General features: G+C 39.5%; 1 protein-coding gene across 1 annotated transcript in view; it reads left to right on the forward strand.

Moving 5' to 3' along the window:
* Nucleotides 1-3,476: 3,476 nt before the first annotated feature.
* The window catches only part of elmo2 (engulfment and cell motility 2), a 34,960-nt gene continuing 25,511 nt past the window's right edge, over nucleotides 3,477-12,925 (forward strand). Inside the window, exons 1-8 of the mRNA XM_016548569.1 lie at nucleotides 3,477-3,694; nucleotides 5,570-5,661; nucleotides 5,973-6,013; nucleotides 8,681-8,753; nucleotides 8,846-8,896; nucleotides 9,005-9,174; nucleotides 9,626-9,725; nucleotides 11,498-11,650. Of these exons, the coding sequence (XP_016404055.1) occupies nucleotides 5,575-5,661; nucleotides 5,973-6,013; nucleotides 8,681-8,753; nucleotides 8,846-8,896; nucleotides 9,005-9,174; nucleotides 9,626-9,725; nucleotides 11,498-11,650 (675 nt within the window). The 5' untranslated portion in view covers nucleotides 3,477-3,694; nucleotides 5,570-5,574. The remainder of the gene's footprint in view (nucleotides 3,695-5,569; nucleotides 5,662-5,972; nucleotides 6,014-8,680; nucleotides 8,754-8,845; nucleotides 8,897-9,004; nucleotides 9,175-9,625; nucleotides 9,726-11,497; nucleotides 11,651-12,925) is intronic.

The raw sequence follows: 12,925 nt of genomic DNA on the forward strand, positions 1-12,925 counted from the left end.
TTGTGGGGTGTTTAATCAATGTTATGTATTTTGTTTGTTTCCTCCTGTAATAACCGCTGCGTGTTGTCCATATTGTCATTCCAGATGTGAAATGTGCTGTTCATGAGCTCTTGGATTACATGAAAGAACAAATTATCTCGAAGATTTCATGTAAAACTCAAGACTTGGACATCAAACATCACTATTGGGAACATGGGTGAGCTACGCTATATTCTGCTAGTTAAATAGTATAGTTAATAACGCTTTAAACAGTGCGTAACTTCTGAACTTGCTCTCATACGTAACTTGAACCTGATTTTACAGTGCTGATGTTAATGAGACTGATGAAGGTCATGACTTTCCAGCTGAAGATGTTTCCTGTGCAGTTTTTGAACATATGGTTAATGACATCAGAGCTGTCATTACGCTGGGTTCATCACAGATGGTGTGGATGACAGATGTGATGTGATGGTTGGGCTGTCCTGTGACTGCATGTTATTCATCTGAGAGTGTAGGGTGAAGTTTGAGGAAAGTAAGGAATCAGGAGTCTCTTCACAGAAACACTTTCAAATGGACCATAAACAAAGGCATTGCTTCTGCTTTGGCTGTTATCATGATGTTCTGCTCACATGCAGATCTGCTGAAGAAGAGGAATGTCTGAGTCACATGGGGTGCCTCAAGGCTCAATGTTTGGTCCCCTCCTGTTCTCCATAAACACAGCCCCACTGGTGCATGATCATAAGGTACATGGGCTTCCTGTCAGAATATGCAGCTTAGCTCCTTGTCTATTTCAAGACTGGACTACTGCAATGCTGTATTAGCCAACTAGCACAACTACTAAAGCTGTGTTCATACCATGTCATAATTACTGTAGTTTCGAGATAACACGTGACGTTCTACTCTGAGCCGTCCACGTCCTCAGACTCTGAATTATGTGTTTCTATGGCACCATCAATGGCTAAGTAGCGCCTAAATGAATCTGTGGTGGTCAGGTGGTACAGCGGTCACGCGGTCCAAGTTGTGGCTCTCAGAACATTCCCAGCTTTCAAGTTGTAATTTTGAGTTCCGCGAGCGTGTGAACCCTTTGGCGATGATGGTGTTGCCATATAACGCCGAGTCTGAGGACGTGGACAACTCCGTGCAGAACGTCCTGTTGTCTCGAAATTACGGTAATTATGACGTGGCGTGAAGCCTGAGCTGAAACCTCTGCAGATGATCCCGAATGTGGCAACATGTCTGGTCCTCAATTAGCCAACATGGACTCACATCACGCCCATTCCAAACTCACTCCACTGGCTTCAGATTTAAGGTGTTGATGCTGACTTACTGGACTGCCACTAGAAGTACACCACCTCAATACTCCTGCCAGCTATGGCCACTGACGCCTTGTCTCTGCTCCTCTCTGGTGGAATGAGCTGCTAACCTCCACCCGAACTGCTGAGACCATCACAGCTTTCAAGAAGCAGCTTTTCCACAAGCATTGAACCAAGGCACTTTCTATTACAACCCTCGTCAAAAAATGTAGTCTCTTTTCTGAATTTCACTCCTGCTTCTGTTTGCAGTCTGAAATGCTTCAACTTGCTCTTAGTGAATGCAGGACATCGGTGATGATGGAAATGCATCTGTCTGGTGTCATTTTAGAGCTTGATGTCCTCTTTCGTTTTCATTATTTGGAGAGCAGTGGCCAAGACGTTCTTTAAAAAAAATAAAAAAATAAATAAAAATCACTTTTTGTGTCCCACTGAAGAAAGTCACACAGGTTTGGAATGACGTGACGCTGAACAAATGATGATAGAATAACATTTTTGAATGAACTGTTACTCAAAGATTATTAATTGTTTTCCCCAAAAAATTTTATCAGCCGAACCTCTTTGATCTAAAAATTTACTTTAAGTTCCCCTGAAATTTTAAGCTAATTTAACTTGAAAAACATATTTGCATGTTCACGGTTTTCTGATGTTGATTATGACATGCAGGGAAACAAATACAATATTTCTTTGTAACTGTTAGTATTTTATTTGGGTTGTTTTTATTTTAAAGTGTATTTAGTTTTGTTAGCTTTATCAACTCACAAAGCCCAGTTTGGGAATATATGTCCAGAAATATATTCAACAATTTTTAATGAACACAATGTTCATACCAATTTAAATCAGTATTGTGAGTATTGTAATGCAATATTAGCTTCAGAGACGTTAAAGTTTTATAAGACATGATCTTAACACACACAGAGTTGAAATCCTGATGTGTTTTAAGACTGTAGCGTGTGCTGCTTGCAATTCCAAGGTCATGGGTTCAACTCTCAGAGAAATCATGAATGCCAGAAGTTTATCTGTCCAGTTCCATGCATTCTCCACGCCGCGGGTCCTCTGTGGGGTCGTGAGGATGAGTCCATCTCAGGGCTTATATGTACACATGATGCTATATTCATTGGTTTCCATGACGACAGAGAAATGCTGATGCTGTATCCATAACAACCGCTTGCAGTACAAAAGACTATAAAAGCAAGGAAGATCTAGACGTGACACAAGAGAACATTAAATATGTTCAGTTGGTCTTCGGTCTGAAAACTGCTGAACTGTCATGATGTCACCAAACTTCATGTATCTGTGTATGATGACTACGTATTTATGTGTGTGCAAGATTTCATGTCATTTAAAGTTTGATTGAAACACATGTACCCCCAATACACACAAATGCCATTGCATCTCCTGTAAGAGAGATCTGATGTGTGTGTGTGTGTTAATGATGTGTCTCCTCTCTGCTGTGGTTTATAACTGATTCTTATAGACTGCCCAGATAGCACAGGTACGTCTGCAAGAGGTCTGTTAAAGATCGCTTCATCTGGAAGCATCTGCTGTGTACAAACATCTGTTAGAGGTCTTTAAGATGTCAGTTTTACATAACATAAACATCTTAAAGACGTCTTCTAAACGTCTATTTGACATCTGATAGGAAACGTCCTATAGTCATATTGCAGATGAGCAAACACTCTAAAAAATACATCTTGCAGACGTCAAATAGACGTCTCTGTGATGGACGTGTGCTGTCAGGGTGGCCATCTGCATTATAAAACACTTGATTAAACAGATCTGAGTACACTTTATACAGTGATTTAATGAGTCATCTTTCCATGGGATTCTTAATCCTGTGTAAGTAAATGTTTGTATTTTTACATTTTAAGATATACTGCATTCATTCTCCATGTGCCATGTTTTTTTTGTTTTTATCTCAGCCGTACTTTATGGTGTTTCATGTCATCAGTATCTGAAGAAAGTCATTATTAGCATTATTTCCAGTGCTTTTACAGCTACTCCACCCACCTGTCTCGAGTTAACCAGTCATCATGTCGTCGTTAACCAGATCTAGTCATGGACTGATGCTGTCTGCTGCTGCAGTGAATCCCAGGGCGGGGCTTGAGCGCGTCGATCACTGCAGCTCGTGTGCTGATTGGCTGCTGTGGGGTGTGGGCGGGGTCAGACGGAGGGCTGAATAATTCACTTACAGTTAGACCGATTAAAGCGATCTCTGTGCTGGATTAAATAGTGCGGATCCCCGATCCGGTTTACAGCAGATGAATCGGTGATCATCAGGATGAAGAAGAGTGTGGTGGTGATGATGAAGAAGATGTGATGGCGTAAACTCCGCCCATCAGCCTCCATCTGAACAGCAGCTCTCACATCGAGCGCAACATCGCTGTTTTATCGCTCGTTTTGGGGTAAGAGCATCGTGCAGATGAAAAACACGCTAAACACACTCATACTGTGTGACAGCGGCTCTCAGTGATATGTGCGCTATTCGCATGCATTTCAGCATTCACATTCATCTCAGTTTGACATTTTGTGATCGATGCGTCTGCGATGATGATCGCGGAGTTAAACGCGACGCGGCCGAAAGCGGTGCGATTTTAATTCGCATTATATATATCGACGCCCATCGTGCGATCTGAACACGTTTAATAACGTTGATGTGTGCTGGTGTCACGTCCGTGTCATTGAGTGTCATTGTGTGATTGTGTCGTTCAGTCCTTCATCTCCTTTACTGTGCGACTCCATCAAACATCAGCGCTAAAGAGAACTCCGATATGCGGTGCATTGATATCTATAAGAATACATTCAAAAAACACACTGATTGTAGCTACTAGTCAGGTTAGTCACGTTAGTTGTCAGGTTAGTTGTGACGTTAGAGGGCGTGACATCTAACATTCCAACTCAGAATCCTGTTTAGTAACCATGGTAATTTGACTTAGGAAATAGAACTTTTTCAAATGTGGCGTCAAGTATTTAAATAGACGGCAAGTTTCCCATAGATGAAATTATGCAGAAAGTATAAATTAGACTGGATGCAGTTCTCTAGTATCAGTTTGCCTCAAATGTTTCTCCTAAAACTCCTTTACAGAAAGAAAATTAGACTCTCGTGAGTGAATAGTTGAAAGCCGATCACAGCAATGCATTTGTTTGTTAGGGTCATGCAACATTTTATTATAATTTTAGTCGAGTAATTTGGGATGGTTTGCTGCTGCTGTCTGACAGTCACTAGCCTATATTGTCTGAGAAATACTACAGAGATACCATTTTACCAGAGTCTGATCATTAAACTGGCTTAAGAGATTCAGAAACCATATGCAACCAGATACGCGTATTTTTCTTGGCAATTTAAAGCAATATATTATTCCGTTGATTAACACATTAAATCAACATATTTAAGAATCATCTTGAGCTGAAATAAGATTTAATGTTCTTTCTGTAATTTTAATCCCTTTTTAAAAAAGTCCCACCAGACTTTTCACACTTGCAATCAACGCTTAAATTAAATTAAATGTGGTCAGCTCGTGACAAAAAGCATTTAAAGATTCAAAGTTAGAGATTCATCTTTGCTATAACGTCAGAGTCACTGGAAAAGTGTTTGCATCTCTATAAGAAAACAAGTCAAAGTCACGGCCGTCTGTCTGGATGTGCTGAGCGCCGTTCACACTGACAGCGACACAAAGCCACCAGACCTCATTCAGGTTCTGTGGGACTGATATGCAAATGAGCAGGGAAGTGATGCACTGACTACCAATGAGAGCAGAGCGCGAGAAACCAGCAGCGCACTGACTCTTGTGATGTGTAATAATTATGTTGTTTCTGATGAAATATGTGAGCCTGGACCTCAAAAAAAACAGTCATAAGGGTAAATTTTTCGAAATTGAGATTTGTACATCATCTGAAAGCTGAATAAATGAGATTTTTGGCTGAGATACAACTATTTGAAAATCTGGAATCTGAGGGTGCAAAAAAATCAAGATATTGAGAAAATCATCTATAAAGTTGTCCAAATGAAGTTCTTAGCAATGCATATTACTAATGATAATACATTTTTAATATAATTACGGTAGGACATTTACAAAATATCTTTATGGAACGTGATCTTTACTTTTTTGGCATAAAAGAAAAATGTATAATTTTGACCCATACAATGTATTGTTGGCTATTGCTACAAATAAACCTGTGCTACTTAAGACTGCTTTTGTGCTCCAGGGTCACATATGTGATCCGAGAAGCCGGCTGTTATGAGACGTATGTGAGCTGATGGCGTGTGTTTTGGCCGTCAGGGCCGATGCTTGTCATGCCGTCTCCGTCAGACATCGTGAAGGTGGCCATCGAGTGGCCTGGTGCAAACGCTCAACTCATCGAAATCGATCAGGTACTGCTTATTACTCTTACACACAAATGCTATTAAGTAGTGCTTTTGTTTGACCTGCTGATATTTGTTCTTACAAAAATGTGTCATGGTGATATTTGACATCAATATACTGTTGAACATATAGTTATTGATACTGAAGAAATGACGGAGGGATAGTGAAACCTGTTCAAAGGACATTATTTGTGGAAGTGTATTGGTAAAAACAATAACTGTGATTACTGTAGTATTTGTGAAGAAACTGTATGTGCTGTTTGAGATCCACAGGAGCGAGTGTGTGTGTGTGTGTGTGTGTGTGTGTGTGTGTGTTGCAGAAGAAGCCGCTGGCGTCCGTCGTTAGAGAAGTGTGTGATGGGTAAGTCAGTCTCTCAGTCTGTCCTTCTAAACATATGGTAACATAACGTATGGTTTATACTTTAGTAAGCATGTTGTAATGAATACTTTTAAAATGAATGATGCTTCATTTCCAATGATTATTATTTTCTCTGTTTATTTGTAACTTGACTGCACACAAATCAGAAGATCAGATGATTGATATCAAATGAATGAATCAGTGTAAAAACGCTTTGAGAAACAGTCAAACTAATATAAGAATATTAATATATATATATATATAATATAATCGTCCTGCTGATCGTAAAGCAGTCCTGCTCTCGGACAGACGTGTGTGTGAAGCATGTGAAGCGTTCTGTTCATTTCACTTCTGAAATCACAATCATATGGAAACCCATTTCCATCACGGAATGAAAATGGCGTTTGCGACTTTTTATTTTTACTAGAATTATGAGATAAAAAGTCAAAATCACCCTTTTTATTTTTATCAGATGTATAAACTCGCAATTCTGAGGTAAAATACTTCTGTATTTTCTTTGATATATTGATCTCTGCTACCACTGAATCTAGATCTGTTTCTGTCAGAAAGAGATGCATTAACGAAAACACTAGTGTGCTGTTTATGGAGGCTATATCTTTAACACCAAGCATTTCTGCAGACTCTGTTGATCTTCTTTCTTGACAACAACATTACACACACATCGGTTACATAAGTACAGAGACATAAAATGTTACCTATTTTAGCAGTTCAGAGTATGAAAAGACAATGCAGAAAAGCAGAACGGATGTGGCGGAAGACGAAACTTGAAATCCACTATAGCATATATAAAGATAGCCTTCGTGCTTTCAATGTGGAACTAGGCAAAGCTAGACAGTCATTCTTCTCAAACCTTATAAACAGTAACTTAAACAACACTCGCACTCTTTTTGCTACTGTTGAGAGACTGACAAACCCCCCAAGTTAGATTGCCAGTGAAATGCTCTCCGACAGCAAATGCAATGAGTTTGCTTCCTTCTTTTCTGAGAAGATCAATAACATCAGGAAGGTGATTAGCACATCCCCAAATTATGCAGAGGTCAGACAGATTCGACCGCAATACCAAAAGGAAGATACTATGTCTATTTTTGAAGCAATTGACAACAAAACTTTGGAAGAAATAGTGCAGCACCTTAAATAGTGAACCTGCTATCTTGACACACTTCCCACATATTTTTTCAAAAGGGCGCTTAACTGTTTGGAAGCAGATCTCTTAGAAGCGGTGAACGCCTCACTTCTTTCTGGGACTTTTCCAGACTCCCTGAAAACTGCAGTTGTTAAACCCCTTCTGAAAAAGAGCAATCTTGATAACACCATATTGAGCAACTACAGACCAATATCAAATCTTCCTTTTATAGGAAAGATTATGAAGAGATCAGATGTGCTAAAACATTAGTCACATTTAAATGCACTCAAAACTCAAAACTCATCTGTTTAGCTGTGCATTTATTGAATGAGCGATGTCCGAACTGATTGCACTGTATTTTATGTATAATCATTTTCTATTTTTAACTTGTCTTAAATTCATTTAAAATACATTTTTTAATCACTTTCAAAGTTTTTAAATTCCTTGTTTTATTTTTGTGAATACTTTTTATGATTATTTTACTTTCTTTTATGTAAAGCACTTTGAATTACCATTTTGTACGAAATGTGCTATATAAATAAACTTGCCTTGCCTTGCCTTGCCTTAAAAAGTCAGAATTGCGAGATAAACAGAATTGAAAGATATAAACTCGCAAAGTCAGAATTGCGAGATTTAAACAGAATTCTGACTTTTTTTGCAACTCTGCAGTTCTAAAAATAAATAAATAAATAGATACTAATTAATATTTTTGACTTCAATAAAACCAGTTAATTGAGATGCTACCATTTTTTTCAGTACATATTATATTCATACAATTCCCAGGAAAAACAGGAACAACGCTTACATTGTGATATAAACCAATACTGGGATATAAAATGACACTCATAAATATTATAAGAGAAAAATGCATAATTCTGAGAAAGAAAAAAAAAACTAGAAAAAAAGTCAGAATTGTGAGATAAAAAGTCACGTAGTAACTTTTAAATTTTTTTATTCCGTGGCTTCCAGTGAGCTTCCAAACACTGTTATGCTGTTTATGTAAAATCATCAAGCACATTTTTTTTTTACGTTTAATATTTATAATTGTTTATACATTGCCAACACTGCTCTTGTTTTTTCACCATTTCACATTTCTGTGTTGAAAATGTTATATTTAAAACATTAATCTCATAACGTTTATTTATGCATTTATAATCGTTTTAATTGCATTCATGCCACCCATTTTTATTTAGAGGTGGTTAACATAAACATCAAAGTTAATATGCCCCTTACCTTAATTATTCCAAAGTATTCAGATTCAGTAATATGTTACAAAATACTTTTTAAAGCATGCATTTTGTAATCTGTAGTGAAATACATTTTAAAAGTGACCTTCCCAACCCTGAATGTGCGTTTAAATAAATCGAATAATGTGCTGTTTAAGGCTTTTCACATCTTTAGACTCTAGAGTTTAAGCCAATGTTATCTTATTTATGATGGTATTGTGTCATATATTATATCTCATATGTAGCATGAGAAGGCTGAGGGTTGATGGGCTCATGCTGTGAGGCTTGTGTGTGTTGTAGATGGTCTCTGTCGGGTTCAGAGCAGTTCGCCCTGCGTTACGCTGACGGGCCGCAGCTCTACATCACTGAACAGGTCAGACTCTCACTCACAGACATCCTCATGAACGGAGCTCTAGCGAGGTCCAGCGGTTGTTTGATTGATCTCCGTGTGTCTGTGTGCTTCAGAGCCGCGCTGACATTAAAAACGGCTCCATCCTCAGACTGGCCATCTCTCCTGTAAGTCTGCCGCAGTCACAACACGTTCTGCTGGACTCAAAGGAATGCTGCAGATCTCGAGGCCTGATGCTAACTAGACTAACTAGTGGCTGGTGTTTTGTTGTGTAGATGCGAGCGGCTCGACAGCTGCTGGAGCGCATCCAGTCTCATGGGATTGACGCGCGTCTGGAGGCTCTGAAAGAGCTGGCCAAACTCTCTGCTGACCCCGCGTTCGCCACAGAATTCATCAACATGGAGGGCCTGGCGACGCTGGCGCGGCTGGTGGAGAGCGGCACGCAGTACGAGTCCTACATACGTCTGTGATTGATTGAGCAGCTCATACAAGCTCTTCCATCACGTTAAAGGGCCGATCCCAAAACACACGCCTCCGCAGAAACACATGTGTGCACTACTGTTCACAAGTTTGTGCTCGGTCTTCTTTTGAAAGAAGACTCTTATGTTCGAGGCTGCATTTATTTGATTATTGCAATTGATAATAGCTGTTTTCTTATGAATAGCATCATTACTCAACTTATTTCCAAAGCTAATTAAATCAAAATGAAATAAAAATGGAAAAAATAGTTTAAAATTGGGCTTGAAGTTATGTGTAAGCTTATAGAGGAGATGTAAAAAGTCTCATTTTGGGCCCCGTGGCCCCATGTTGCACAGCTTATATTTGCGGGCCTGTAATCTGTTGCAGTCTGTGTGTTTCGGAGCCGTGTGTTCGAGTGATTTGTCTCTTGTGTGTAGTTTTGGGGAGATGTTGGCCTTCACCCTCACAGCGTTTCTGGAGCTCATGGATCATGGCATCGTGTCCTGGGATCTGATATCCGTGTCCTTCATCAAACAGGCAAGTGAAACACATTTAACAGTCTTGTATGTGTACTTCCTCAGTACTTGCATTACTTCAGGATTTAATTGAATGCATTCAGCGTTGTAATTTTGCATTGGAAAGTGTTTTCTTGATGATGAACAGATGTTGACTGTCTAATGCGTGATGGGGTTGCTGTGGTGTCATTTGAAACTAGTTAATAAGTCTGTTGAACTAATAATTTGTATACACAGATGGCACTCAACCAGAATTAGCTTTTTTACACCGCCGCGTCTGCAGCTTGTTTTAACCACAGGTTATCAGGCGAACGCATCAAAGCGCATTTTCGCAAATAGCAGTCTACTTTATGGGTTACATTTGACGGCTGCAGTCAGCAGAAAATCAAAGAAAAGCACTGCAGTTAAAATACTTCATATTCATCGAAGCAAATTTAGTTAGTTATTTAGAACGAATTCAAGCAGTATAAATATCAGGCCTGTGCTTATATTTACGGTAACACTTTAGAATAGGGAACACTTATTCACTCTTAACTACGACTTTTCCCTCGATAAATTCCTAATTTGCTGCTTATTAATAGTTAGTAAGGTAGTTGTTAAGTTTAGGTATTGGGTAGGATTAGGGATGTAGAATAAGGCATTTATATGTGCTTAATTAGTACTAATAAATGGCTAATGTCCTAGTAATATGCATGCTAATAAGCAACTAGTTAACAGACCTTAAAATAAAGTGTTACCATATTTACTCTAAGCTACACAGTACTATACCATATTATAGAAAAGGAAAATAGTACAATGCGGCATAACATAAATGAAAGTTTCTGTCTCTCTCTCACGGACACATGCGCGTCTCATGAAACAAAACCAAGCGAAGCAACACTGCATGATATTTTGTATATAATACAAATACAGTGTGAAATGGACATGCTCCATCTAAAAGAATGTCTCTGCGATTGGAAACAAGTGAGGGGTTGTTCTCTGTAGTCATTCAGAGAAATTAGTCATTTTCACGAAAGGCTAACATGTAAATGGATATGTAATATCTCATTAAATGACAAAATGCTTCAGTTGTTTGGTGTTGACTAATTCATGTTTTATTTTCTACATTTTGGATGGATTCCCCCAAACTCTGTACCAAACACACAAATGACACGAACTTCAAATCATATTTTTTTCCAGGGAATGTGATTCTATATGAACACTTGCAATAATTAATAAATGTAACTTTTCATGCAGAATTGAAAACGTGTAAGCCAATTCACAGAGCGCCACACATGATATGCAGGAAAAAAGGTATCGACTCACAAGAATGATTTATTAACCATCCGTTTTCATTGAAATATGAGGATGTTTTATTAGTTTGTTCCCTTGGTTTAAGGTCCATGGTTTAATTTCTATTTAAACATGTTTTAATTAATACAAAGGAACAATTTAATAAAAAGTGATCAACAATTTCTTAATTGATGGGCATAATTTTCGGCTTGTCATGGGCAGGGCTCTGTATACGGGAATAGATGTGTCAAAAAAGGACAGATAACAGACAAGTCTGCGTGACCTGCTGAAATGCATCAGCGAATTAACAATATTACTGTTTTTACTGTATCTTTGATCAAATAAATGCAGCCATGGTGAACAGAAGAGACTAATCTTTCAAAAAAAGAATATACAAAATCGTGCTGCCCCCAAAGAGAGTTCATGTTTGAAGAGGGATGTGCTGTCAGTGTTTAGTTAGCTGGTTTTCTGGTAGACTGGAGCTGATGTAGTGAATGATGCTGTCAGTGATGTGTGTGACAGATCGCGGCTTACGTGAACCAGCCCATGGTGGACGTGTCCATTCTGCAGCGCTCACTGGCCATCCTGGAGAGCATGGTGCTGAACAGCCACAGCCTGTACCAGCGGGTGGCGCAGGAGACCAGACAGTTGGTTGAACCGGCTCAATTGGTTCTTGTTGAGTCGGACATGCTACTTCGGCTGTGCGTCCTGCGTCATCAACCCGGAACTAAAGTTCGATTCAGTTCGATTTGTGAACCGGCTCGACCGGTTACTTCCTGAGAACCGGCACAAAAGAACGATTCGTTCAAGAACCGAACATCACTACTTCAGACAGAGCAAACGCAGCCGAACCTGAAGCTGCTGAGCGGCATTTGGATGAATATGTAAATATATATACTGCGCGCTTTCCTCTCAATAATAAAATAAACACATCAAAAACTAATAGCGGTGAGAATCAACAGTTTAAAACGCATCTGATTACAGCGATGCGGATGTTGCACGAGCTCTGCAGTTCAGTACTCCAGTAAAGTCCAGTCACGTCATGACTTATCAGTGTTTCCCCTGCCATTATATTGGGGGGTGCCCCGCCCCCTTGAAGATTAAGTTAATTTTATTTACTTTTATTTTCTCTATAGCACCAGATCACAACAGAAGTCATTTAAAGTTACCTTTTCTATAGAACAGGCAGTGGCGTAACTACAGACAGTGCAGGCAGTGCAGCCGCACTGGGGCCCGTGCCGCGGGGGGGCCCCGCAGCGTACGCGGGCCCTGCCCACATTGAAAGCGACTATAGTAATATAAATTAATAATAAAATTAATAAAGATGTTTCTTTAGGTACATCCGTGCGTGCCGCGAGATGTTGCAAAAAGTGGCGGGGGGTCGTGGGGACACACGTCCCACCCTATGCAGCAAATGCTTTAAAAACAGAAATACGGGACACACAGGCAGTGGCGTAACTTAGTAATGACGGACCCATAAGGGAACCCATATATGCTAATTTGTGCCTAACCTGCTTAATTTAGACCAACTAAAATCAGTATCTTATCAGTTTCTTATATTCTTTCTTATCTAGTCTCTTGCTTTTCGGTGAGGACTGCGGTTGCCGCGATTACTGGGTTACTGTGCTAAAAATACAACAACAACAACAAAAAGTTTGTGGTAATTTCAGCACCACAGCGCTGAAACATTCAATGCTTCTGATAACCTTGACTTCTGTGCTTTGCAAATACAATAGGTAACACATGCTGATGACTGTAAAATTCAACAGGATTAATTTGGTACTTCTGGCTGCTGCGGCCAGGCGCACAGCCGTTTGTGTTATGGCGCTTTTCCACTGCATGGTACGGCACGGTACGGCTCGGTACGGTTCACTTTTGGGGGGTTTTCCACCGGGTACAGTACCTGGTACCTGGTACTTTTTTTAGTACCACCTCGGTTGGGGTTCCAAG

Source organism: Sinocyclocheilus rhinocerous, unplaced genomic scaffold (assembly GCF_001515625.1).
Source record: "Sinocyclocheilus rhinocerous isolate Xijiao unplaced genomic scaffold, SAMN03320098_v1.1 scaffold3907, whole genome shotgun sequence".
Taxonomy (NCBI): Eukaryota; Metazoa; Chordata; class Actinopteri; order Cypriniformes; family Cyprinidae; genus Sinocyclocheilus; species Sinocyclocheilus rhinocerous.